The 27,795-nt window shown below is 48.0% G+C and overlaps 1 protein-coding gene across 2 annotated transcripts in view; it reads right to left on the reverse strand.

Annotated features, from left to right (window-relative positions):
- The window catches only part of GTF3C1 (general transcription factor IIIC subunit 1), a 75,849-nt gene that overhangs the window by 16,270 nt on the left and 31,784 nt on the right, over window positions 1-27,795 (reverse strand). For both annotated transcript variants that reach the window (XM_045542844.1, XM_045542843.1), the window contains exons 11-27: window positions 23,325-23,461; window positions 22,007-22,160; window positions 19,395-19,498; window positions 18,394-18,578; window positions 16,157-16,429; window positions 15,710-15,855; window positions 14,533-14,630; window positions 13,976-14,072; window positions 13,681-13,858; window positions 10,722-10,863; window positions 10,137-10,272; window positions 9,600-9,681; window positions 9,274-9,462; window positions 7,359-7,516; window positions 4,840-4,982; window positions 2,683-2,764; window positions 745-857 (exon numbers count right to left, since the gene is read on the reverse strand). In XM_045542844.1, coding sequence (XP_045398800.1) covers window positions 745-857; window positions 2,683-2,764; window positions 4,840-4,982; window positions 7,359-7,516; window positions 9,274-9,462; window positions 9,600-9,681; window positions 10,137-10,272; window positions 10,722-10,863; window positions 13,681-13,858; window positions 13,976-14,072; window positions 14,533-14,630; window positions 15,710-15,855; window positions 16,157-16,429; window positions 18,394-18,578; window positions 19,395-19,498; window positions 22,007-22,160; window positions 23,325-23,461 — 2,417 coding nt within the window. The remainder of the gene's footprint in view (window positions 1-744; window positions 858-2,682; window positions 2,765-4,839; window positions 4,983-7,358; window positions 7,517-9,273; window positions 9,463-9,599; window positions 9,682-10,136; window positions 10,273-10,721; window positions 10,864-13,680; window positions 13,859-13,975; window positions 14,073-14,532; window positions 14,631-15,709; window positions 15,856-16,156; window positions 16,430-18,393; window positions 18,579-19,394; window positions 19,499-22,006; window positions 22,161-23,324; window positions 23,462-27,795) is intronic.

A 27,795-nucleotide genomic window follows, 5' to 3' on the forward strand; every position in this document is an offset into this window, starting at 1 on the left:
CTTCAGGCCTGGCATATAGTAAGCACTACATAAATTATTAATCAAATGAAAGAAAGAATGTGATCTCCAGTTGAAATGCAGAGAGCAAAAGTATTGTATAGTTCACAAATAGGAACTGATGGATGAACATCGTTGTTTTATAGGAAGAAATTCAGAAATACAGTGGCTAGAGGAGCTTTTTTGATGAGGATGGTGGAGAGAAGTCACATTTGGATAACTCGTCCACAGAACTTAAGATCTAAAATTGTACAGTGTTCTGTGTTCACACCCAAGTACGTTCTTCCAGATGCTTAGGGGTTGAGTGGGAAAAAGTGGGGCTCTAGAGTGAGACCCGCTGACGTTCAACTCCTGGCCCTGTTGCTTAGAAGCACGGTGACCTTGGGCACATTACTTACATCTCAGTATTTCCTCACATGTAAAGTAAGCAAACTTAGGAAAAATACACCTCCCAGACAAAGAAGCCTGAATTAAGTCAACAGCAGGGACTCAATAGAAGAATGAATACAAGTTCCTGGTGGGGTGCTTGGAAAAGTAGGTCTTTCCCTGCTTTTAAGGCCCCCATGAGAGGTCAGGGGGTCCAGAAGCAAGGGAGACAGGAGGGTGAGCTGCAAGGGCTACACAGCCACGCAGGTGCTGTGTGCTTCCGGGCGTGCTGACAAGGGATACGCCACGGCAGTCCTAGCCAGCCGACCTTTTCCTCTTGCCCTGTGAGGGTCCCAGGGAACCATCCCAGAAGCCCCTTACCTGGCAAACAGTTCCTGGAGTGTGTCTGGAATTTCAAGGTTAGAATTCCTTAGGGCTGAACTGAACTTCTCCTTAAGCTTCTCCACAAACTCTTTAAACTCACTGGCACAAACCTTTTGACATGAGAGAATGAGATGTTAAGTCCTTCTCTCCCCAAAGGAGGACTTTGCTAAGATGCACCAAGGAACATTTTGTTGAACAAACTCCGGCACCAGCTCCATCCCAGAACCACTGACCAGCTGCCCCGTCTGCTGCAGGGTCACCTGTCGCCTGAGAAGGCTGGGCTGTGGAGGCAGCAGATGCCTGTCACTAAGCTCAGGACTCTGGAGCACCTGCTGCTGCCTAATGCAATGACAGACCTCACACCTGCATGGCCGGCACTCTCACAATGAAGAGAAGATTCAAATGACGCCCACTGGGCACCTCCAGTCAGGCCTGTGCCCCCTTGTTGCCTCCCTCCTCCCAGGCCTGGCTCCCCTGGCTCCTCTGTGCAGCCAGCCTCCTTCCTCTCCCCCAACTCCACACTCAGCTGGTGGTCTCCAAGTCAGTCCACTCCCCTACACCTGCACTGCAGCCGTCTCAGTCCGGACCTAGCTCTGGTGAGCAAACTCATCACGTCACCCTGTGTCCAGTGTGACAGAATAAGTTTCCGTTCCTCCCTAGGCATTGTGGCCATGCAGGACGCACCCCTGCTGCACCTGGCTACAGCCCTGATGCTGTGCCCACAGGGCCCTGTGCCCCCTCTCCCCTCACTGCCTCTGCCTCAGCTGCTGCGGCTTTCGGGACTCCTCCAGTGCCGACACCTTTGCAAAGCCCTCGGTGGCAGATACCGCAGGGCACTTAACCTGTTCTTCCCCAGTCTTTCTTAGAGGAGTGGGCCCAGATTTGCTTTGGGGAGACAGGATGTCTGGCCTCCCAGGATGAATCAAGACAGTCTAAGCCACTTATGTCAGCCTCGGTCCCCTGTGCTAGGTAACTGTTGCCAGCCATGTGGCCCAGCTCTGCCAGGGACTCCTGGGAAAGGCTGCCCCCCACCCTGATGGGCCCAGTGTATCCCCTCTCCCCACTTCTTCTGCCCTGGGATTCTGTTGTGAGGACCTGAGCTCTAATAGCCAACTTGCATGCATGGGGATGGCATGCTGACCACTGAGAGTGGAGAACAAAGTGACAGAATGAACCTAACTGGAGGACATCTCTGCTCTGCTGCACCAGCCCAGGACTGCCTCCTTCTAGACCGTTTGGCATTTGGGAAAATGCCTTAAGCTCCCGCTAGGTTGAGTTTTTCTGCCACTTGCATCCCAAAGCATTGCCGATCCTCCCTCCCTGACCTCTGTGGGCCTGTGCCTTCCGCTCTCCGGGAGCTGACTGTACTGTTCTGCAAGGGCCACCTGCTCCTCTGCCTGTGCCACTTGCCTGTGGCTCCCTCAGGGAAAGGCTGCACCTCCTCCTCCTTTGGCCTTGCCTGGCACAAAGCCTGACTCACGTGCAGCAGAGTCTAGTGTGAGCTCCACAAGCCAGGGCTGAGCAGACTCGGGGCCAAGCAGAGAAGTCTGGGTCTGCAGACAGCTTCCTTCCTTTTTAGCCACCCACCCCAGCCCCATCTGGACAGAAAACTCAGAAAGAAACTCATACCCTAGCTGCAAGCCTTCTGGGAAGTGTGTCTGTAATTTCTGAAGAGCTGTCCTATTCTCTTAGCAAAATAGGCCCAAGGCATTTCAGAGTGGCATGTCAAATTCTAACCATCTTTAAAAACTGGTGCTTGAAGCCAGATCAAATGAGGTCCAAAGCCAAAGAACTGAAAAATTGATTTCCCAAAAGAGCAGGGGGAAAAAAAAAATCCGTTTGTGAGGCTGGCAGAGGCACTGTGGGGCCCAGAGACGAGGCCAGCACCAAGACCCCTCTGCCCTCAGAGCAGGCTGAGCCCTGCACAGGGCCTACCTTCGGGTCATCATAGTCACATCTTCGATTCATGAAATCTCCAACAAGTGCTTTATCCTGGTACACCTCAGCGAGGCAAACCCTGTAGAAAGAGGAGACAAAAATGAAGCCGGGGAATTATGATGCTGTCTATGTTCAGAAGTATCAGAAGAATTCTGCTCTACCATTTATGGCCTTGGCTAACCATGAAGTATGACTTACTAATACAGCTGCTGGATGACTACAGCTTCTACGAATGAAGGATTTGGGGTGAGCCGAACCTGCCAAGGCAGGCCCTGCTGTTGCTCACACTTTACAGCTTGGCTCCTCTGAGCTCCCGTTTTCCACCGGTAACTGAGAACAGCAAATCCCATCTGCCCCTCACAGGGTTTGGCCAGGGCCAAATGAGCTGACCTATGTGAAAGTGTATTGCACATTGAAAAATACTATACAGGCTTTGTTGTTAATTATTACTACGAGCTCTGATCGCCTGCAAAGCAGGAGATTTGTCTACTCCACTAATCTTCATTTCTCCATGACATAAGGAGAGCCGGACTTGCCCGAAAGGAAAGGAAGGGACGACGACCAGCATTTGCTAGACTCCTGTTAGCCAGGCACTGCAACCTTCACAAAGAGCCGGCCAGGTAGAGACTGTCACCCCATTTCACAGCTTGGTTAGGTAAAGAGACTCCCTGAGGTCACACATACACCAAGGGCTGGGCAGGCGGGAAGGTGTGGTTATTATGGGTATTATCATCCTGCATCACCAGCGAGAAAACTGCCCCTGTAGGTAGATCCCCACCCTGTGGCTCAAGAGCCTCGTCTTGCTCCACTTCCAGGGACTGCTGCCAGGGGAAGAGGAAGGGCCTCAGCTAGGGCTCAGGAAGCCCAAGTTCAAGATCTCACTCCACTGCCAACTCCTGTCACCCTGGCCAACTTGCATCCTCTCTCTGGCCCTGTTGGACCAGGTGATCTGAGCCCTTTCAGATAACAAGTCTAAAATCCCATGCACAGGACAAAGTGGCTTCACACAGGAAGTCCCCTTGTTATAACTAACTCAGTTCTCAACTAGGGCAATTCTTCCCCGTAGGGGCATCTGGAAACATTTCTGATTGTCACAGTGGGAAGGGGAGGTGCCACTGGCATCTAGCAGGTAGAGGCCAAAGATGCTGCTAAACCTCCTACAACACACAGGCCAGCCCCCACAACAAAGAAGTATCTGGCCCCAAATGCCAATAGTGCCAAGGCTGAGAAACCCTGTCTAGAGTTGAGTTTCCTCCACAATCCAGGGGTGGGCTGATTTCTCTCTACAATCTGACTGTAGGTAGCCCATGCCCAACCTGCAGCCAAGCTCTCTCCCTGATTTGTGGCAGTGGCATGAATGACCAGCCCTGTCCTATCCTGTCCCCTCCTACCCTATTCTCATGCTGGCTGCAATGCTTAGGTACCTCCCTGCACCACTCTGATGCTCTCTGGTCCTCCCCACTCAAGTCCTCCTTGTGGAGGGAGTTGGAGGAGGAATCTGATGGGGCTGGTGGTGGCTTTATGGCCTTAGCGCTATGAGAAGGAGATGGTGGGGCATTGGTGTTTATTATTAGTAGAGCTCTAATAAGAGGCTCACTGGCAACAGACCATGGGTGGATGCTTTTACACTCGCAGGCAGCTGCCTTCCCCACACGTCCCAGGCCATGGCTAGTAACACTCAGGGAACACCCAGCTCTGCCAAGAACACGGTGAGTGTGTTCTCTCCAATAATCCAGGTCCTGTCTAACTTCTTGCTATGTGATGGGCCATAAATACATTGCTCTCAGGAGCTGCTCTGAGTGCTAAAGCACCAGTGAGAGCCAGCCTCTGCCTCAACCACCCACTAGGCATGTGGTACTCAGTAAGTCAGCCAGCCTGTCCAGCCTCCATCTCTTCATCTACTTCTCAAGGCTGTTCTAAAGTCCAAATAACACTATGCATGTGAAAGTGCCCAGAATCATGCCTGGCCCTCAAAAAATCAAGGTCAGTCTCACCACCAGCCTCCAACACTTGGGCAGGCTATTGGACAGCTCAGTGGGCTCCATCTGGATTTCACACCAGACTCTTAAGCAAATGGGATGAAAGTATAAAGAATGAACTAGAAATGCTGGAATAACCACGTCCTGGAATGATGAAATTTCAAATATGGCTTACTTATAGTTCAGATAGGCTTGTGGATTTTTGACTATGTAGCGAGCTCTTCGTCCAACCGAGTGAGATGTTTTATCCAAAGACTCTTCAAAGGTAGCGTGCAGAATGTCTCGCACGACTTGCCAGGGGACAAATGGGCCCTTCACCTGGATCAAACATAGAGCCAAGACAGAGTATCAGTAACCTTGGAGCCCATGTTATGGGGAATTACCATAAAGGAGCAGGGAAAATGTGTTCTGTGGAGCCTCACACCTGTCACCTCCCATGTCTACTCAATCACATTCACGGGGTACCAGCTATGTGGCTGGCATTGAGGTTCTGGGCAGAGAAGAGTAGGACAAGCCCTCAGTGTCCAGTGGGAAGGAGTCTTTTGGCAAGTGCCAGGATAGAGGGGCCCAGAGAGTGTGGGTCATACTGACTGAAGGGCAATACATTAGGGACATTACAGGGACATAAAAGGTGCTTAATGAGAGGGTCTTCATGTCTTAATTATACACCATGTATGCTCAGAGACATTCTGCGCATTGTGCTTGTATGTTACATGAGTAGAAACAGAATATGCTAAACGAGCAGACTCAGGAGAACATCTCAGCCATGACACAAAGGAAGGCAGAGCTGACCTAAGGAAGCAGCTTGATGACAGGTTATTTTCTTATATCGCCAAGAACGAGGTGGCCCAGAAAGGAGACAGTGTAAGTTCCAGTGAGTGGAGTGGAGGGTCCACCAACACTGAACTGTGCAGGCCCGCCCCCGGGCCCCTCCAGCTGCATCAAGGGTCGGGCAGAGGGAAGGATGCCCTCCCATCAGCGCTGCGGTGACAAAACCATTGCGGATGCAGGGAACAGAAAACACGTCATCTTTTGGGATCTTCCTTGGAGAAGGGGTTGGTTGGAATTCAGGAGAAGACTGAGAGGTATGAGAATATGGGACAAATGGTGAAGAAAAGGGATCTAGCTCTTTCCACCATCTTTTCATGCTGCCATGATGGTGTGCATGAATGTCCTGGTCGAGGCTCTCAAGGGCATCAAAGATGCTGAAAAGCGAGGCAAATGCCAGGTTCTTCCTAGGCCGTGCTCCAAAGTCTTCATCCAGTTTCTAACTGTGATGATGAAGCATGGTTATGTTGGCGAATTTGAAATCACTGATGATCAGAGAGCTGGGAAAATTGTTGTGAACCTCACAGGCAGGTTAAACAAATGTCAGTGATCAGTCTCAGGTTTGATGTGCAACTCCAAGATCTAGAAAAATGGCAGAAAAATCTGTTCCCATCCCGCCAGCTTGGTTTCATGACACCGACAACCTCAGTTTGCATCATGGACCACGATGAAGTAAGACGAAAACACACTGGGGGAAAAATCTTGGGATTCCTTTTCTAGGGATGTAATACACACTTACAAAGAAAATGCCTCAGGGGATGGATCTAATGAGCCTGTAGACAAAGAGCATCCTGGGCACAGGACCTCTAACTGGGTTTCTCCTGGCTTCTGTGGCTGAGACCTGGATACACAACCAGGTTCTCATGAAGGTGTCTCACCTACTCTACCTGGTGGTGGTACTACTGCCTGCAAGGGCCCTGGACAATGGCAGAGCTCATTCTGGTGGTTCTGAGTCAGTTTGATTGGACTTTTGTCCACCTTGTTGCTTTCCCTACATCTTGCTGCAAACTGAGATGCTGAGGACAGCATAAGGTAGCAAAATGTACAGTCTAGGAGGCAATGAGGTGTTCTGGGGAACAAGGTGGGAGGTGAACTCTGGCTTGGGCTGTGGATCATTCCCAGAGGCAGTGACATCACAGGAAAGAGGAAGAGTTTGCTGGACACAGAGCAAGGCCCTCCCCACCCACCTGTGACTGAGAGACACAGGTAGGGAGGATGTGCCAAGTATGGGGGACTACAGTATGGAGGGCAGGGCAGGCAGTGAACACGAGGCACCCGGGGAGCCAGGTGGAGCTACCGTCCCCATTCCATGTGGACTCAGTCAATACTGACTGTGGGATTGCTGAGTGTAGGCGCCATGCTGGGGGCTGCAGTGAGGAGGGCAAATAGCAAGTCTCTCTGCCTTGAGGAGGAGCTGCCCCCGTGAACCAAGAGGTACCACAGGCAACAGAAACAGTGTGAGAAGTATATGTCCAAGGGACAGAGAGAGCACCCAGTAATTATACCCATTTGGCAGGATCAATGACACCTTTCCAGAGAGGACAAGTAGTTAGTGAAAGATAAATCAGAGTTTTTCAGGCAATGAGGGTGGGAGAAGGGGAGCAGGAAAGGGTCAGATTCCTAGTGAAGAGAGAGAAAGAACAGCGCTGAACTATTCTGCCTGGAGCTAGGGAAAAATTTACATGTATCTAGCTCAAGGCCAAAAAGAAATTTGCAAAAATGGTATAAATTTGTAGGATTCTGGGCAATACTTCTCCCAGCAGCCAAGTGGAATAGATGAGGTGAATGGGCCGAGGGCCGTGAGCTCTGAGAGAGGGGACAGTGTGCCGACTGGTGGCTGGGAGGAGAGGGGCTGGGGCCGAGCACCTTGGTGTTGAGGACATTGCTGGCGATCCGGCAGAGCATGAGCAGCCCATCCTCCTGCATGGACCAGGTGACGCGCAGCCGTGTCATCCTCTGCAGGGCGCTCTGGTCAGCCTCGTCGTGGTAGCGCAGCCTTTTGCTTTTTCCTCCTGGGAACTCTCCTAAAAACACCCAAGGGAGAAGGGAGGAAAGGAGGCCTCTAACAACTGATTTGGAGCTGCCATACTGGAGAGGGGAAGGGTCCCTACCCAGCTGGTTAAGATTAGACCTGGGGTATCAGTTAATAGACTCTCATTGTGTCGAAAGTCACGCAAACTAACCACAGAAGACTTGGTCCTTTATGACAGATTTTTTTTTTGTAAACTCCTTTCTTAATTCTCTTTGGTCAGCTTTCACAGTGATGGGTCAGATGGCCTAAGTGCATCCTCTAGCCAGTTATCTGCCAATCTCCAATCTCTCCCACTGAGACAATGAGACCTGGAAGGCAACTTGTGCAGAAGCTTGTAGCACACACTGAGGGCACGCCTGCCTCATGAGCAGGACCACCCACTGTGGCATCACTGGGCCCTCACCTCGCCCTTGCTCTGTGACCTCAGGGGCGTTGTGTAGACCCTTGTGCACCATGGGGACAACAAGGCCTATGTTTCAGGGCTATCTTGAGGATCAAACAAGATGGGATGTAAAACACCCAGTGCAGTGCCAGGCACAAAGCAGCTACTAAATAAATAACAGCAGTCGCTAGTATCACGTAATATTCACTATGTGCTAAGCACTGGTTTAAGCTTTTTACACATATTAACTTAAAATTAGACTGCTAGTTTGCATGAATCTTATGAAATGGGTACAATTATTATCACCATTTTATCTGAAACACAGCAAGGTACAGCAACTTGCCCCAGTCACACAGCTGAGTCAGCAGCAGACTTAGGATCTGAGGCTTGAGCGCATAGCCATGAGGTTTTCCAGGGTCTCCTGCCCTGGGGAGGGGCTAACTGCAGTTCCTCAGGGCAGACACCATGTGCCACTGCCAATTCCAGAAGACTGTTTAGTGAGTAGCTTCCAAATTAATGCAGAAGAAAAGTGGAACAAGGAAATTTGGAATCAAAGCGATGCCACCACCATATTTTGCCTTGTGATGAATTCAGGTCTCTGTGAGCCGGTCTCACACGTGTCTGCAAGAGGCTAAACTGAGGGACCATTTCAACTAATGGAATGCTATTTGTTACAAATGGCAGCTAAATAAAACAGGCTCCTATTTAAACATTCTGTTTTTATCTGAAATAGCTACAGCCATCAGATGGTTGTTAAAACATATGGACCACTTAGGTGATATAAAAGTGGTCTAAAAAATAGACACTGGTCTCCTTACCAGCCCCCTTCTGCTATAAATACTGACCAGATGAGGAATCCAAATGGCAAAACGAAAGGCACCAGGCCAGGGGCCGCAGCACATCGCAAGAGATCCTGCAGGCTTACGTGACTCCCAGATTTACTCTAATTTAAAAATACAGCATGCCTTTGAACTTTGGCCTGATTAGCGTAAACGCAGACATTAAAAGGTAAACCAAAAGAACAACAAGATTTTGGCTGGTTGTGGTGAGGCTTTTGCTAAGGTTTTTTCAGTTGAGATGAAATTAGAAATACCAACTGAGGGAGTTACTAAAGTAAGAGACTCCACAAAAAACAAAGACAGAGAAGGCAGGGGAAGCATATGGGAAATTCAAGGATCTCTCAGCCTGCCAGATGGGTTTGGAAAATAAAACGACCATCACACAGAGCTAGTGCTACAAATCACGGGAAAATGGGAGCCTGCATCTGAGGGCAGAGCTCGGGCCCTGCTGGAATGAGACTATTGCACGTCTCTAAGACGTAGCTTACAAAGATAAGGCCTGGAAAATGCAAACAATCATCACGCAACCTTTTCTCTTCCTCTTGATCTTCTTTCCAGGGTCCTTCTTCAGCCGTTTCCGCCTCTGGCTTTTCCCACCCCTCACTCTCCGGTTTCTGTCCAGGGTGGGCTCTCGGTCAACCTCAAACTGTTCTTCCCTGTCAGTGCAGAGCTCAGAGCCTGCTCTTGCTTCTCCCCAGATATTCAATCTGCCATTGCCTAGAAATAAGCACAGAAGACAACCATTTCAGGATGAGCTCCGCAAAGGCCAAAAAGGCCAAACTGAACGCAGGGTGGTCGCTTTGGTGTGAACTGGTACCATGTTTGTTTCTGGGGTCAGCTCCCAGCACACGTACCTCCGGCACTGAGTGGCAGTGGGCGCTTGGACAGGAACGTCTGGAGCCTCATTGTGAGCCCATTCTCCGCAGTAGTATTCTCCTGAAAACCAAGTACGGTGCTGCAGTAAAGCACGAGCCGCGACACATCCCCAGGAGCTCAGAGCGACAAATGCACTAAGACAAACAGTTTCTAAGGAAGCCAAGGACCGCTGCTCAGGGACTGCCAGGGCCTGGCCACAGGCTGCTTTGGAGGGCAGAGCCACTTGATCAGCGTACACACACTCCCTCTGGAGGACCTGTGTCACCCAGACTTTCCATTCCTTCTTTAAAAAGGAAAACCTGTCCCTGTCACAAAATAAGTTAGAATCCATTGGAAAAAAAATAGGTCAGGCAGACAATTAAGGGGCCTAAAGTACCTTCAATACAAACGGAAGATAATATTTGTGTCTCTGGTCAATTTTGATTTCGCCAGTTCAGAAACTGTAAACCAGCAAGGGACAGGAGGAGGAGGAGCAGTGGCGACACCCGAGGTGGTGGTCACCGCCCAGAGCCCACCTTTCTGGCTTTGTTGATGATATAGCTGGTCCAGATCCAGTTGCGCTTTAGGTGTCCATAGAAGCTGGAATCCAGGCCAGCGGCTCCCAGCCCATCTCCAGGGATCAAGCCTTCATCCACAACCTCACGGCTCCCGCTGGGACGGGAAACAAATAGAAAAGAACATTCCTCAGGCTCAAATAGAAAAGAGAGGGTAAGGCATGGGGTGGGGGGCATTTATTTATAACCAACTTCAACCTTCCCAGAAAAACACCCAGCAGGTAAAAGTGAAGAATTTGGGGCCCTAGTGCTGGTAGGTTTCCACTTTTGCAAGGTAAGTCAAAACTCTAGATTTTTATATAACATTTCCAACTTGAATTTAGACAACTGGTTGAATTTTTAAAAGCAATACATGGGCCAAATAAAGTATGTCTAGGGTCAGCTTTGGCCTGTGGCCAGCAATTTACAGCCTGTGCACCAGAGATGCAGGCCTGCTGCTCTGACACCCTCAGCTGACAGGGAGGAACAGGGTATCTGCGATGAGGACCGCCGCAGCCCTGTGCTGGGCCCCTGCTTGGGGATGGCCCTTGGGGAGACAGGACGCACGTGGTGTACTCCATCATGGCACACTTGCGCTCCAAGTTGTGCTTGTCGATGGCGCTCTCTTGCTCCTTCTGCAGGCTGCCCTCCTCGTCACTGCCCTGGTCTGGGCTGCTGCTCTTCCTGACGCGTGGGCAGCGCACCACGCCTAGAAAACCAAACACGAGCGTGACTGTCACACCTTCCTACTGCGGCTCTGGTGGCTACAACAAGCTGCTAGGTGAGGAGACAAGAGTGGATTCCCTGTCTGTGAAAAGGCTCCCCAACCAGATGAGGGGGTCTGAAAGTGACAGAACCTCTTCATACAAAATGCCTCATAAAAGGGAGTCTGAGGGAGCGAGGAAGAGAGTTAAAATGCTGGTGGGTGAACCTGAGAAAAGGGGCTATATCATATCAGGCTGCCCTGCTAAGGATGGAAGGCAGACGGGAATCAGAGAGCCCAACAGGCTTGGGAGTCCAGAGCAGAGGAAAGCCAGGCCTTCCTGCCTGGGGCTTTGGAAATTGGCAATTGGAAAGCCCTGGGAGATGCTGTGAGCCAGCAGGCAGAAGCCACAGCAGAAATGACTACACTGGGTGGCAGAGCTGGGATCAGGAGGGACCTGCACAGACAGTCGAGATGGCATCACAGTGTCCCTGGGCCTCACTCGGCTCCACGAGCAGCCAGATGTCTCCTGAGTGCTCAAGAGGTGCACTAATGTGGTTGAGAAATTATATTCAGTTATCCTACAATAAAGAAAATTACATTTCTTGCAAAAAATATAAGATACAACTATAACTATTTGCTTGACTAGGTGAGGGATGGTTAGATTAGTTTGCAGACTATCAAAGACCCTCTCACAATATGCTCAAATAGACACCGTGGCTCGATGGTGTGGCCGGTGGGGGCCAGAGGCAGTGGGAACTCATGCCCTGCACCTCACAGCTGGAACTTTACTTAAGACACCTCATTCAAGCTTCACCTCAGCCCCATGCAGTAGTGGCAGTGGTATTCTCAGTTTAGAAATAAAGAAACTAAGGCTAAGGAGGTTACAAATAGCTTGGCCAAGGTTATCCATTTGAATGGACACTCGAAATGGGGACTACTTAAGGCAATGCTCCTCATGTACGAGTAACAGCTGCCCACCAAGCTGTTATTCTTGTGCATGCAAACTTTTGGGCAGCACCTGCTTTAAAAGATGATTCATCATATTATATGATGCTCTTCCCTCAGTCCTTGGGGCAGAACCCCTTCAAATGTTTGTTGAATGAAGAGACAATCAATGCCTGATTCATGGATTCAGTGAGTGTCTGACATTTCTGCTCATGAACACTAAAAGGGATGGAAATTCACCAATTATCAGGCCTGAAAAACTTTGGTGCCAATTACATGCTGCTTCACAAATTTTTATCTAGGTATAAAATGTGGGGGAATTAGGGCATTATTAAAATCTAAAGTGGTAAAAGCCTACCTAGCTCACTACCGAATGCCCGAAGATTCTATGAAACATACTGTTCTCAAATTTGTCTGGACCCATTAAAGTTTCTAAATGCAAGTGCTCATTACCCGGCTGGCATTAAATAATTCTAACAAATAACTGTGTGACGCCTGCTTTGCAAAAATCAAAGTGTGATATGGATCTTTCTGCCCTGTGAAGGGAGGAACAGAATATAATTCCTCTCACAGGTGCAAACTGAATGTGGCAGCCTTTTCCTCCTGGCAGAGGTGGCAAGAAAAGACCAGATGGAGAATGGCCTGGAGGAAAGAGCACTGGAGTGGAGGCTCTATTGCCTTCCACAAATCCCTCTATTCATTCGAGAAACATTCACAGACGTCAACTATGTACCAGGCACTTTGCGACACCCTGGGGATAGAAGCCAAATTTCCCGTGCTCAAGGAACTCACAGGATGAAATGAGATGATGGCAATAAAGATGCCAGAAAGGCTTTCTCGGAGAGGTGATGCTTGAAGCAGGAGGGGCCATGTGTCAGGCGAGCATGGGTCGGGGGGCCATCCAGGGAGGGGAAAGGGTATGAACAAAAGCCCCACCCAAAGCCCAACTCAGCCAACCCCCCTGCACATCTGGGCAGTTCTTCCTCCAAAACACTTCCTATCTCCCCACCCTCTACCCCGCTCCCCAGCCATCAGTGGCCATCTCTCTTAGATAGGATCACACACCCTTACTGGCCTCTCTGCTTCCAGTCCACTCTTGCTCTAGCCTAGCCCATTCTCCACACAGCAGCCAGATGAGCTTTTAAAACATGAGTTATCTTGGTACTCCCTGCCTACAACCACCCATGGCTCCTCATTGCCCCTCCAATGAACCCAAACTCCACTGTGCCCTGCACTGGCTCCTGCCATGTCTCTGCTCTTGGCAGCCACCCTCCTCCCACCCGTGCCGGCCTCCTCTCTTTCTCCAATGTGCCACTCAGGGCCTCTGCCTGTGCCATTGCCCCTGCCTGGGGTGCCCTCCCCAGCTCTGGCCATGGCTGGTGCAGCCTCATCCTTTAGGGCTCAGCTCACATGTCTCCTCCTCAGCAAGACTGTTTCTGAGCCCTGGAATCCACATCACCCTATGTGCCACCATGGCATATGTCACACTCCAAAGTGCTCTTGGGAGCTGTGTCTCTTCTTTACTAGAACGTAAGCCTCATGAAGGCAGGGCGGGGTGTGTTCTCATTGCTGCATGGGCAGACACAGGAAATGACACACAGCAGGTGTCCAATACATAGCCACTCAATGAACAAGTGCATGAAGACAAGGGGGGCTGCTTGGGCTGGGCTGGACTGGATCAGGGAACGGGAGCCGGCCCCATCCAAGTGCCCATCACTCTCCTTTCCCAGGGAGCCCCAGGGGTGTTCCAGGCCCCTGGGAGAGTCTGAAGACCACCAGGCGAGGTGACTTCTAGGCACTTCTAGCTCTAAATCCCAGTTATCACACAGAAAGGAAGGGCAACAGTAAGGCCCAGCAAAGACAGATGGTACCTACCTAGTGGGGTATTGAGGCAGACACACTGTAGATCAAACCAGTAGTTTTCCACATCCTGCATTGAGTTGAGGACGTAGAGACGCCTTTCAAAGGGTCGGCTGCTGCGGGCAAGGTTGTAATGGGGGTCGCAGATGGTGGTGTCAACGATGACCGCATTCTTCTTCAAGAAGATAAAGACCTACCCGAGACAACAGATGGGGAGAGAGCAGCACATCAGGATCAGCGTCGGGTCTGGCTGTTTGGAGACTGTGTTTAACAATCGGGACCACTTTCATTTGGGCTTGAAAGACATTACCTGATCTTTGTCCTGAAACTTTTCCGTGGGACCAAACTGTAGCAGCCCCATGTAGCACAGCCTCTGAAGGTTCTCCACCACTGAAAAAATGTAACGCCTGCAAAACAGAAGGGGCGGCAGGGGTCCACACGTGGGGCAAGGGATGTGGCTCACTTCTTCTCTTTTCTAGCTGGTGCTACCAGGAGGACCATCCTCAGGCCCACGCTGTCTCAGGATCCAGAACCACCCTTCCCAACATCCAACCAGGGCAATGCAGCACTGACCCTACACTTGGGTTACACTTGGAAAGCAAAAGTAAAGAAAGGAAAAAAGAAAAAAACTTCAATGCTTGCAGACTAGCAGCAGATTTTACTTTAAAAGAACCCTGAAATCAAGTATTAATAATAAAATTTGCGAGGCCTATTTTCATTGGTGACTGCATCAATAAAAACCTTAAATGTTTATTACCTGGAAGGCAGAAACTTTTACCTCTTCCTGGTGAATGATTACTCAACACCCTAACTTTTAGGGGCCTCTTTGGACCCAAACTCACTTTGGGTCGGGTTCAACGGCCTCACCTCTTGTACAGGAGCTGCTGCCGGATGGGCCTGGGGAGAAACCGGATCAGCGTGTGCTTCTTCAGAGGGTCATTCAGATACTCCTCCAGGTTGTCCACCTAGAGTAATTTTCAGGTTCAGCTCACCCTGCAGGCCAGGGTGAACTGCAAGAATCATGAAGAAATACTCACCGCTATCTTCCAACTGCCATCGCCCTGAACCTGCCCATGGGCCCCTCTTTCCTGCCTCTCCAAACCCCCTTTCTCTGCCCCTGGTCTCACCAGCCCCCTTACAGCCCATCCACCACACTGCTGGGGGAATAAACAAGCGGCCTTATACCCTGCTGTGGGCACACGGATTGCTAAAACATCTCTGGGGGGGCAATGTGGGCGTATACTTATTTATATTAAACAAAAAAAAGGAGAGGAACGCTGGCTCCCTTTGAAGCCAGCGATTCCACCTCTACCCTCACCCTACAGAAAAATGGTGGAGCTGCCCACAGCTATGTCTACCGAAAGTTATTCATCAACATGCCATTTATGATAGCAAGAAATTGGAATTTAAATGCCCAAAGTAGAAAATATTATTGGTTAAATAAATCAAGAGTACATGCATAAGAAGGAATGCTATGAATCTACTTAATATCAAGTTAAAAAAGTTAATGATGTGGAAAATATGATACACTGTTCAGTCAAAAGAACAGATAATAAAAGAGTAAATACACTTTCAATTGAGTTTAGAAAAAGGGAGATTACACACACACACACACACACACACACACACACACACACAAACATGGCATAGTAACAAAGACTAGAAGAAAATGTACCAAAAACATTAGCAGTGATTATATCTGAGGGATGAATTGTGGGTAATTTCTATTTTGTCCTTTTTCTATATTAACTAAATTTCTAAAAACATTTTATTGTTGTACCATAATTATTTGTCTTTCTGTCTATCCACCTACCTGCTTATTGATAGATCTAAAAGAACAAGCCTTTGAAGTATTTACCCTTGACCAATCATCCACCCATCCACCCAATTATCTATCTAATCTATCAAGAAGAACAAATCCTTATAGTATTTTCCCTTGACTGACCATCCATGCATTCATCTATCCTGAAGCATTTTCCCTTGACCAGGGGAGTGTAGGCCCTTCTGCTCAGAGGACCTGTGATAGCCCCAGAGTCACCGGTACCTTGTAGCTGACTTGCACAATCTGGACAAAGATGGAGAGCGGCAGACAGAGGAGAATGTCACTGACGAGGGCCCAGCCAAATCCAAAGTCCCTGTGGACCGGGATGGGAGGGATGTAGCGCGTCCACGAGGCTTCATCCACATATACTAGGAAAAAAATCAGAGTCACTCCCAGCAGACAGGATCTCAGTCACAATAGTGACATCTCCCAGTAGGTCTTGGTTCCTTTACCACAAACTTGGGCAAAACCCTACTTGTCAGGCAAGAAGGAGGAGGCGACAGGAAGCCAGGAGGTTCAGGGAGTCTGGATTATGTCTCCATTTGGATCAGGGGACTGTGTTGAGACACAGCCAGTTCAGATCAGGATAAGGAACCATCCATCGTGTTTCTCCCTGGATCCTGCCAGGGCCTGCCTGCCCTGGGTGCAGACATGGCAGGGGCATCTCACCTGTCTCTGTGGCAAGCTCCACTTCAGCCTCCCAGGTGACGCCATCTTGGCTGTCTTTGGATGGGGAGGCCTCCCAGATGCTTCTGGAGGATGAGGCCTGGGCTCCTGCTCTGCCGGGCTCCTGCTTTATTGTTCTTCTTTCACTGATGTGACTCGGCTTCTCCACTGTGTTGCTGGCAGGGTGCCCATAGATCAGGTACCACAGAAACATGTGGACCACCCGCAGCCGAGGCATTTTGGGCAGAAACCCTAGAGAACGTCCGAGTCCGGGAACTGAAGCAAGAAATGGGGAGGGCAGTGCTTGAAATATCCCAGATTGAATTCAGTTCAATTCATTAAAGAACTATTGAGTGCCACTATGTGCCAGGTGCCAGGGCAATGGCAAATATTCTTATTCTCTTAGGGCTCACTTTCTAGTGGGCGAGGACAGACAATCAAATACCGAAAATAGCACATCAGATGGAAATAACTGGTGTGGAAAATAAAGCAAGGATGGGAGGAAGGCTGTAATTCTACATGCAGAGGCCAGGAAAGGCCTCGCTGAGGAGAGGCCTTGGAGTGAAGTCCTCACGTTGGTGAGGGAGCAAGCTGTGCAGGTATCTGGAGATGTGCGGACCAGGCGTGCAAGGCACCTGAGATGGGGGCGTGCCTGGCACACTGCAGGGAGGCAGGAGGCCAGAGGGCAGGGTGGAGCAGGAAGGAGGAGCGAGCAGAGCTGAGGCTGGAGTATAATGGAGAAGGCAACCAGCAAGGAGGGGCTGAGAGGCTGCTGGATAAGGACTTCTGGCTTGATGGGAACTATGCCAAATATTCCACAATCTTGGTTCTTTTAAAGTACCTCATTTCTGTTCTTTTTTGTTGTTGTTTGTTTGTTTTAAAAATTGAGACAGAGTCTCACTGTGTTGCCCGGGCTAGAGTGAGTGCCGTGGCGTCAGCCTAGCTCACAGCAACCTCAAACTCCTGGGCTTAAGCGATCCTACTGCCTCAGCCTCCCGAGTAGCTGGGACTACAGGCATGTGCCACCATGCCCGGCTAATTTTTTTTTTTCTATATATATTTTTAGTTGGCCAGATAATTTGTTTCCAGTTTTAGTAGAGACGGGGTCTTGCTCTTGCTCAGGCTGGTCTCGAACTCCCGACCTCGAGCGATCCGCCCGCCTTGGCCTCCCAGAGTGCTAGGATTATAGGGGTGAGCCACCGCGCCCGGCCCTCATTTCTTTGTTGATGCAAATAAACCATTCCCTAATTTTCCTCAGTGAGAAAGGACAGGTGTGAGACAAGGAGGAAGAGGGTGGTGGGACAAGTGACCAGAAGGCCCACCGAAGAACAGTCACTGCTTGGGCTCTACCCAGGTGCACGTGCTGTTCAGCTACATATACTCATGCTCCTGTTTCTCCTTAATCTGGCCTTTACTAGCATGGGAAACTTGCATGGCTATTGAGAGACAGATGAAATTATGCCACTAATAGATCCCAACGTGAGGAAAGATGATTCCTTCTGCTGAATATCCTTGGGCTGGAACATTTGCATGGGAAACCACGAGAGTAAGGACACACTATGGGACTGGAGCCTCAGAAAGGGAAGTCACATAAATGACCTCTTAAGTTTGGAATCCCTAGGTCTGCTGTGTCCAATACCAGATGCTGCTTGGCAGAGGTCTGGGCCCTGGGGAGGCAAGTCTGTCCTCCTCCCTGCAACCAGCACACATGCTGTGGCCAAGAAAGGCACATAGCATAAAGCCCCGGCCACCTGCACTTGCTCAGCACGGGTTTATATCAGAGCAGCTCAGTGGGGAATGAGTGAGGAGGTGACCCCGTTAGAGACTTGACTCTGGGAAAATGACATGAGGGCTCAGACTCAGCAATGACTGTGCTGCCGCCGGAGGATTTGTGGGGTCAGGACAGGGAGAGATTTTCTGTGGTTTACAGAATGTTTCAGCCCAAGGATACTCAGCAGAAGGAATTACTCTTTCCTTACATTGGGATCTAGCCCAATTTCATCTGAGTCTCAGCAGCCTTCTGAGGTATGCCAGGCAGAATTACCCTCACTTTGCAGATAGGGAAACAGATGCTGGCATAAGTTATGCGGCCAGTCCAACCGATCCAGTCAGTAATTCAGATCCAATTCTCCTAACTGCAGCTCAGAGCTCCAACGGAGGAGAACATCAAACAATTCAAACATCATCATGCAAACAATAAAGAAAATACAATCAAATACAGACAAGAAGCTGCTTTTTACCTACAACAGGGTTATAATTTCTAAGCTGGGTTATGCCCATTTTCTCATCACTTTTTTTCATCCGTCCACTTTCTGATTTAGAGGAAGCACTCAGGTGAGAGTCTTCTGATCCACTTGGGCCCTCTTTTCCTTGACTTTCTTCTTCTGCCTCCCCTTGGGGTGCTGGAGGCTGGGAAACTTTAACCCTGCAGTTCAAATACAAGATCCAATAATAAGTGGAAAAAAACAAGGGCTGGGAGAAAGGACAGGGTCTGTCCACATGGATCAGAGGAAGCCATCAGTTCTGGGGGTTTCAAACTGAACTGCCCGTAGAAGCCAGGCCGATGACGCAAACAAATAAAATTTATGTCAGGTCACTGAGGCATTCTGGGGGGTGGGGTGGGGACTGTGGGACTGTGGAGAGGGGAACCCCACAAGAGTAGCTGCTGCCATGTGAGAAAGGGAGCCCAATGTTCTAGGTCTTCTCACACTTTCATAAATGCCAGAAATCAGGAATTTTATGAGAAACAAATTGGCAACTGATTCAAAGTATAGGTGGCCAATACTTGGCAGACTACACAAACCAGTGTCTGTAAAACAAATCAGCCCTCGCCCACCGAGGCCATCTCTAGTTGAGATGCAGCTAAGAAGTTTCACCCCTGAGTTTTTTCTCGGCCAATTGGACAGTTTATGAACAAAGCCAAAGAAGATCTCAGAAAGGCAACTAGAATCACTTCAAGCCATTGTGAACTGAGTCGACTTTCAGACATCAGAGGCCTGTGATTGGGAGTGTTCTGTCCACTGAACACTAGTATTTTCATCTTAAAGAATCTAGAAATTGATCCCTGTTTAGACTAGCGGATCATGAACCACAAACTCTGAACCAATGAATTCACTGATTTTATTTATAAAATAAATTCACTGATTTATAAATAAAGGACTTTGGGAAAACTGCTTCAGGCTGGAACACACAGGGGCTGAAGCGGCCTTGCTGTGGATTATTCCCAGGAACCGTCACTTGCCTGTTGGCCGTGCTTGAATTGGAGATCCGGAAGCGAACCTGCTCAATGGCACTTCTCACGAGAGGGTCATTCTGGTCCATGGACGGGTGCACCACCAGGTCCACCTGTAGAGAGGTCAGAGTGCTGCAAAGGGCAGGGCAAGAGCTGAGGGAGACTTGGCTCCACAACTCAGCCCCTTAGTGCAACACTGGTTACACTTGTTTTCATTAACATTTCCAAAAGAAAATTATCAGATTGAGGCAAATTGTGCTGCTAAACAGTTTGCCCTTATAGCTACTGGCATCAAAATCCCTCAAGTGACCAAGCGATGAAGCTCTGCCATCAGCGTTGTGGCTTTTCTGCTTGGATGAAGAATTCTGGCCTGGACAGAGCCATCCAACCTGCAGTTCCCTCGCTGGCCTGTCACAGCCCACTGGTCTCTGCAGTGACCTGATGGGCTGCTCCCAAAGCCCAGCTCCCGCTATCTGAGAATTGCCCAGTTGCTCCTGAGTCCTGAGGGCTTCCATTTGAGAAAGGTAAGCAGCTTTCATTAATCTCCCCTCTCTGAGAGTGCCATCATGGGACTCCTGCCAGGCGCACTTCCAAACAAACCGGCAGAGGATTTAGGCTGCTTTTGTTGTTCTTTACCTTTTCCGAGCTACTGGAGCTGAACGGTTAAGGTGGTTATCATTTCATAAGAGATACAGAATGAAAAATGGAAACTGTGCGGAAGGGAAGGAACTTGAACGCCCAGCAGATAGAGCTGGAGTTGAGCAGCCGCGCCACGGATGGCGAGGCACGATGACCTGGGCACCTAGAGAGCCAGGATTCTTGTTTGTCTCTGTCACTGGCAGGAGACAGCAAGGTAAGGTTGTCTGATCATCAACTCTGGGCAGCAGTTTCATGCCAAAAATGGGCTCAGATAGGTTTGGAAACAGGGAACAGGCAGCAGCAACACCTAGATGAAGGCTCTAGAAGGCCGTACTCAGGTCATTATCTCCAGATCCTCCCACATACACACACTGAGGGGCCGACTTGTTGCTTTTGTGAGGCTCAAATGAGATACAGTTCAGTAAAATCTTAGAGAATTTAAAAGCACGGTACAAATACAGAACACTCATATCTCCCCACTTGCCAGTGTCAAATGGCCCAGCAAACTGCCCAAAGGCACGACGGTCAGAGCAGAAGGCAGAAGCAAAGGCAAAAGGCTGATGCAGGCGCATCAACTCCAGCCAGCACGGCTCTAGCAGATTGGGAGGCTGCCAGCAGCACCTGCTCTGGGTGCCAGAGCCCAAGCCTGTTCTAGAGACATACATACGATGCTACTGTCTTTTTCAACAGGAAAAAAATGGGCTACTATAGTGGTATCCTGTGCCCAGGGCCCCCATTTCTGGGCAGTTTCGTTTCTGAGGTTAATGATCCCCAGTGTTTACCTGCTGCACTCGTCCCTCACCCCAGCCCCTCCTCTGCTCCCTCTGGTACAGCCTGGTGGGTGCAGCTGGAGACACAGCTGACACCTATGCCAGATGCCTCTCCCCAGTCCCAAACCAGGGGAGGCTTTCTTGCCCTCGATTGCCGCACTAGGAAGACAGCCTCAGAAGAGAACACCGAGAAGCCTGCTCTCTGAAGATCAACAGAAATCAGAGATTGTCCTTTTCCTGTCCTTCAGAGAGAGAGGTTAGCACAGGGACCTGTTGCCGTTGCTTAAGGGGACAAGTGGCAGGCTGGCGGGGGAGGGCTGCAGGGTCAAGGAGACTGTTTTATTTAAAAAAGACTCACAGCAGATATAAAAACTGATGAAAGCTTGGAACTTGGAACAGCAGACACTGTGTTTCTTAAGTCATTTTTTGTACTGCTCTGTATTTTTCAAATTTCTCAAAAAAATAAAAAGTACAAAAGTAGAAATGACCTTGCCAGCTTATTAAGCAAACAAAATATCAAAGCAGAGCTGTCCTTAAGGCAGAGATCAGAAATGCAGTCAGAAAAAAGTTCAGGAAATTAAAAGTGACTGTCCCCACAGAACCATTCCGTTTGGCCTCAGTGCCTAGCTGTCCTATTGCAAATCACTCTGACCCTGAAAAATGTGTGCCTTAGAATATGTGCAAAGCTGCTGAGCTACAGTTACCATGGGAATGGCCCCACACTTTAAATTTCACAGAAACAGATAAATTGAGATGGAAGAGATGTACAGTTCCTCATCGGGTAAGCGCAGCGGTGCCTCCTAATTGAGTCGCTGCCATCATTTCCCCTGGGATGTGCTTCCTCAGATCTCCGTGGAAAACGTTCTTGCTGCTTAGTCTAAACTTTCCACCTTCTAAATGTTATTTAATCTCTCCCAACACTACTCTGCTGAACTTCAATGTGCCTCCACTTTCCTTCCTCTTTTTTCAAGGCTGGCTGCAGGGCTAGGTGCCTGCATAGGTGCTGCTTGGAGCGGACATACTGCTCTAAGATGCAAGCAAGTGATTGCTCTTTTCTATTTCTGGGTTCCATGTAAAGTTAGGATAACCCTTGCCCTCAAATTATGAGGGAAATTCCAAGTCATTGGTAACAAAGGAACAACCGAGATAAACACTGACAGCACAAGCCAACAGCACGAGGCTGGCTTTGGGCAGCGGGAGAGCCAGGGTTACCTTCTTCTTGATGCCATCTTGGATGACTGTAGTCCGATACAGTCTCAAGAGACCTTCCTCAGACAGGTTTCGCACCAAGCGGACGATGGACTTCTTACAGCACTTGGTGGACACGCCTTCTTGCTTCTCCTGGTCCATGATCATCTTCTGAATCCTGGGGCATCACAAACAAGCAGTTAACATTTCCAATCTCAGCATGAGAGCCTTCCTCAACACAGCAACAGACACATGCCTAACGGTATCTCACGGACACTAGGGAAGAATTAAAGAGGGTTCTCACCCACTCTGGAAATGTTAAAGATTGTGTCTCTCTGTGGCAAAAGAGTTAACTAAGGACAAGCCACGAGCCACAGCACTCCACATGCTGAGCCTTTCACAGCAACTTGAAAGACGACCTGATTTATGACCATGACAGCAGGGAAACTGAGTACCACGATGGACGTCCGTGTTCTCCAAGTCTGCGTGCTAATTTAACATCCAGTCAAGGGCCGTTCCAGTTCGCCACTGTCCCCTCAGATCTGAAGCTCTTCTTAATTTCTCTCTTGATATCTCTTACTCTCTAGAGCTTACTGAATCACTATAGTAATACTTCTAGATCACAGAGCATAGAATGGCAGGGCCAGAAGGGACATTAGGAACACTCAGCCAAGCCCCTCACTGCATAGAAAAGGGACTGAGGGGACGGTATCTGCAGACAGTCCCTGCCCCCGCTCAGCTCTCGTTACAGAAACAGAGTGTGAAGAAGGACCGTGTCCTTGACTGGAGGGTAAGGCTCCTTCTCCTCGAGTGACCTTCGCACTGTGTGCCTCAGAAGCCCGAAGACGCCACCCCAGGAGGTGGGGGTAATGGTGGGTTATAAGGACCAAACCAGAGCTCAGAGCCTCTAATCCACCAAAAACACAGAAGCTCTGTTTATGTCTCTTGTTTTTATTTCCATAGAAGATTCTGTTTGAACAAAAGCCTCCGTGGAGAACTAAAAGTTTATGAGTAATGCTATTACCTGCCTAAGTATCTTTACACTCCTGCCTTAGCAACAATTTTCCAGGAAAGGAGAAAGGCAAATGCACTTTCCCCAGGACTTCTATTTCTTGCTCAATCATTCTCTCCCTGTCTAGCATACTGATATTCCTCAATGTCTACAATTTTTGAATAATAAGAACAAACTCTAATCCCTCCTACCACAAAAGGATACCAGAAGAATCTATACAGTGAAACAGAGATTCAAATGCCTCTCAGTCATTTCTGTGGCTTGTGATGACTAACTGGAATAAGAATCATTGTTAGTGCAAGACAGTCACACAGACAGACAATTCCTTACGTAAATAAGCTCTCAATTAAGCGGAGGTTGGTGACGGCTTCTATGATCAGATTCCTGCGTTTCAGCAGTCGGTAAGTTTCATGGGGTTTGTCTTGGCCTGGGCCGTGCCTCCCGGTCTTCTGGGAACTGCTACTCTCCTAGAACAGAGACCAAAAGCACAAGCTACAAAGGGCTGAGCACAGATTGGGGACCACACACTACTCTTGTGGGTGCACTTTCCTTCTTTTAGGAATCTCTACTCCCATCTTTCAAGAAGGAAAGTCAAGAAATCTGTTCTCCTACACAGGATTCCACTGCCCTACCATTTCAATGCTTTGAAATAGCAAAGACATCTGCCTGCAGAGGAGGAGCCTGGGCAACTCAATGAAGATCAGTTGGTTTCAGAACAGAACTAAGACGCATCTGCTACAGCAACTCTTAAAAAAAGTAGAAAGCATTCCCTCTATTTTCCTTTGCTTCTTCCACAGTGGAATATAAGAAACTGACATACCAACAGACATCTGCATGCCAGTTACTCTATTAGGCTATTTTCATCAAAAACTCTCAACAACTTTATCAGTATTGTTCTCATTTCACAGAAGAGGAAACCAGGATTCAGGGTGGCTGAGTAACCATCCAGGGTGCCCCAGAGGGAACATGTGCCAGGACGGGGCTTCTGACTCCAAACAGCGGGAGCTACAGGAAGTCTCTGGGCAGCAGAGGACTCGGAGCAGAGGCAGGCTTCCAAGTTCAGAGCAGGGTTCCACGAGGTAAATCAGGATGAATGGATCTGTGCTTCCTCTTTTATCCCTGCCAAAATGTCCAATTCTCCCTTAATGTCTCCTTTCTGTCTTCCATGAGCTTAAAATGAACTTGTTCCACCTGCCCTTAGATCAGAATATGTTAAAGCCCAAATATGAACGCTGAATGGAAAGGAAATCCTAACTCTAACATAAGCCTTGTGAATCACTGGGCCCCAATCAGCGCCTTATGGCAGCCCTGGGACACTGCATTTGCCGCCTCCTCGATCAGAGTAGCCCTTCCAAGAAGTGAGAAGGTGCCCAAGGAGGTTACTCCCCCCAGCCCACTTCCTGCTGACCGTGGGAGCTCCAGGTGAGGCACAGTTCTCTTGTGAAGGGGGAAGGGCTGGAGGGGGAAAGATTCAAAGATTCTAGAAGGGTCGCAAGACTGGCAGAGAGACCTTTGTTCTCCTTTGCATTTCAGAGGGAACAGCTGGAGGAAAGTCATGGGAGTAAATCTGGCCACTTTCCATGGGGCTGCTGGAGAGCAAAGTGGACAAGCTCCGCCAAGAGCCTCCAGGTGAGCAGTCGACACCACAGTCCTCAGCAGGCCACAAGAGGGACATGATGCTGCCATCAGTCTGGAAATGGATTTCCATCAGAAAGAGGAAGAGCTTGGCTAGGAAGCAAATCATAGAGTCCTAAGACCTGCAGGGAGCACACTGCTGGCCTCGTGGGAACCGGATGAGAGGTGCAAAGCGGGTGGTGGCTGAGGAAGGCAGGTGGAACCCTCAGGGCCTGCAGGGACCCCCGCTGGCAGGCCCAGTGCCTCGGTTAGCGCCGCTATCAATCCTACTCTGTAGAGAGTTATGGCATCCAACAAATAGGAAAGGGCTGAAAAAGGTTCTAGAACAGGGGTGGGGAACCTGCAGCCCTAAGGCAACAAGTGGCCTGCTAGGTCCTTAAGTGCGGCCTTTTGACTGAATCCATATTTTGCAGAACAAATCCTTTTATTTTTATTAATACATTTTTGTTCATCTTTTATATTTTTATTTTATTTTTAAAATGAACATATTTAAAATACCAAAGAATAAAATAAGTTTCAATAAAATAATTCTCCCAGATTGACCAGCACAATTAGAACATTAGTAAGCAATAAGGGCTAAATCGACAGCTACTACGCTCGTGATTTAGTTTTAACTTTCCCTGACTGACTGGCGCCATTACCACACGAGGCCAGATGGTGAGACTTTATGGGGGTCGAGCATGCCAGTCTGTTATCACCTTTTGACAACGGTGTACCGTGTTTCTGTGTGAAGTGGAATTTGAATAGTTGCTCAGCTCAACAGTATTTTTAAATTCTATCTGCTGAACAGCCCAGCATGTCAAAGAAGACCAAGAGAACACTGAAGGAAGAAAATAGATTTTTTAATGAAGATTGTGAGTTGCAATAGTATCTTGTTTCGGCTAAAGATAAGATGATTTGCTTGCTTTGTGATACTGCAGTATCAACATTAAAGAAATTCAATGCTCATCAGCATTATAACACTCATAAGGACTACAAATATTTTAAATTAGAGGGGGAGGAGTAAAAGGTTATATTGCAGAAATTAAAAGATGAAAAAGAAAAGCAAAGACAACTCTTTCAAGCAGCAATAACACCTGGAAATAATGGCACTGAAGCAACTTATAAAGTAGCTTACATACTCATGAAAAAGGGGAAGCCAGTCAGTGATGCAGAAATTGTGAAAGAATGCATTGTTGAAGTTGTAGGATGCTTAGACCCCAATAACGTTTCGAAGTACAAACAACTGCCTCTTTCAAGGAGAACAATAAGTGATCGGCAGCATGAATTAGCTTTCAACTTCACAGAACAACTTCATGCAATACTTCAAAAGGAAAATATATATTATTCAATCCCTTTGGATGAATCAACTGATAATACTGACTCTGCACAAGTTTTATACTTTATTTGGGTCATAACAGAAGATTTTATTTGCTATGAAGAATTACTTGCTTAGGGCACTCTTGCAAACAAAACACAAGAAATAGATATCTTCAACAACTTTCAAGATAAATGTTGTGAAGTTGGACTGAATTTGGTAAATTCAGCGAACGTATGTACAGACGGTGCACCTTCCATGACAGGAAAACATGAAGGGTTTATTGCACAGATAAAAAAAAATTTTAACAGATCCAAATGTTCTCATTTCTTTTCACTGTATCTTGCATCAGCAAAATCTCTCTGCTAAAGCTTCTATTTTAAGTGACAGTGACACTTTGCAACAGCTTATAAGTACTGTTAACTATATTCATGCAAATGCAACACAGCATCTTCAGTTTTATAACATGTTAAAGTTGAATGACCGAGGTATTCAGTGTGGATTTGCCATATTATTCTAAAGTGGTGTTAGCCAAAATTTTATCTTGCGAGAACAGATAGTTAAATTTTATGGAACAGAATCAGCAGTGTGAATTATTGAAAGAAGATTTCTATAGGAATGCAGCATTTTTGTATGATACCATGTCAAACAAAATGACTTGAATATTTTTTTGCAAGGTAAAACTAAGTCTATATATGATATGTGGCAAAAAATCCAAGCATTTTGAAAAAAAGCTATCTTTTTTTCAAAACACTTCTTCTTCAAAAGAAAATTTCAGATGAATATTTTCCCCAGTTAGCAAGGTCATTGATGAGCAGGATGATATATGCGAATCATTTGAAGAATATTCAGCTGTTATAGACCTATTAATTGGAGAATATAATGAAAGGTTCACTGACTTTGAGAATCATGACATCACACTCAAATTAGCATTTCAGCCTCACCTAGTTGATATCACCAAGGCACCTAAAGAACTACAGATGGAATTGATTGAGCTGTCAGTAGATGACATTTTAAAGTCATTGATGCTGAAAAAGATCCAATTGAAATATGGAAAAATGCAGGAGAATACCCACGACTTCAGCAACATGCCTGAAAAATGCTTTCTTGATTTTCAAACGCTTATTGCTGTGAATCTGCATTCTCCTACCCAACCCAAATCAAGATCCAATCACAAAGGACTGATACCCATCTAGAGGATCAACTGAAACTGCAGACCTCCATGCTGCAACCAAATATTCAACTGCTTTCCAACAAAGAGCAGACACAACACAGTCATTAAAAGGTTAGTTACCTTCAAAATTAACAAATAGTTTTAATTTTTTCAAGCTATTAAATACATAGTAGTTAGATTTTTACAAAATGTACATTTTAAGTATACCTAATTGAAGTTTCTTGATTGCAACTTTATTTGATTACAGCTAAATTAATGCGGCTTCCAACAATGAAAAGGTTCCCCACCCCTGATCCAGAAAAATCCATCCTTTGCCCCATCACCTCTCCTATATGGACATTTCCAAAGCACAGGCCCCCATCCCAGAAAGGGAGATGCAACATAGGGTAGGGACTCTACACACACAACCTTTAATCCTCACTTTGTCATTATCTGAACAGGTAAATTACTGTGTCCCTAGGGGCCTTGATTTCCTCCTCACAGGCTGAAGCTGACATTTATCAACAGGGTTGTGGTGAAGCCTGCACCAAACAGCAGCAACAGCATCAAAAACCACCCTGGATCACACGTCTATTCCATGCTAAGTGCCTCGTCCTCTACTCTGTGTTTCCAAAATACAGGAGGTGCCACTGGCAGTATCTGAGGTACTTTAGGTGACAAAGGACATGGCATTAAGTGACTGAATTACATAATGA

This window comes from Lemur catta, chromosome 2, assembly GCF_020740605.2.
Source record: "Lemur catta isolate mLemCat1 chromosome 2, mLemCat1.pri, whole genome shotgun sequence".
NCBI classification, from domain to species: Eukaryota; Metazoa; Chordata; class Mammalia; order Primates; family Lemuridae; genus Lemur; species Lemur catta.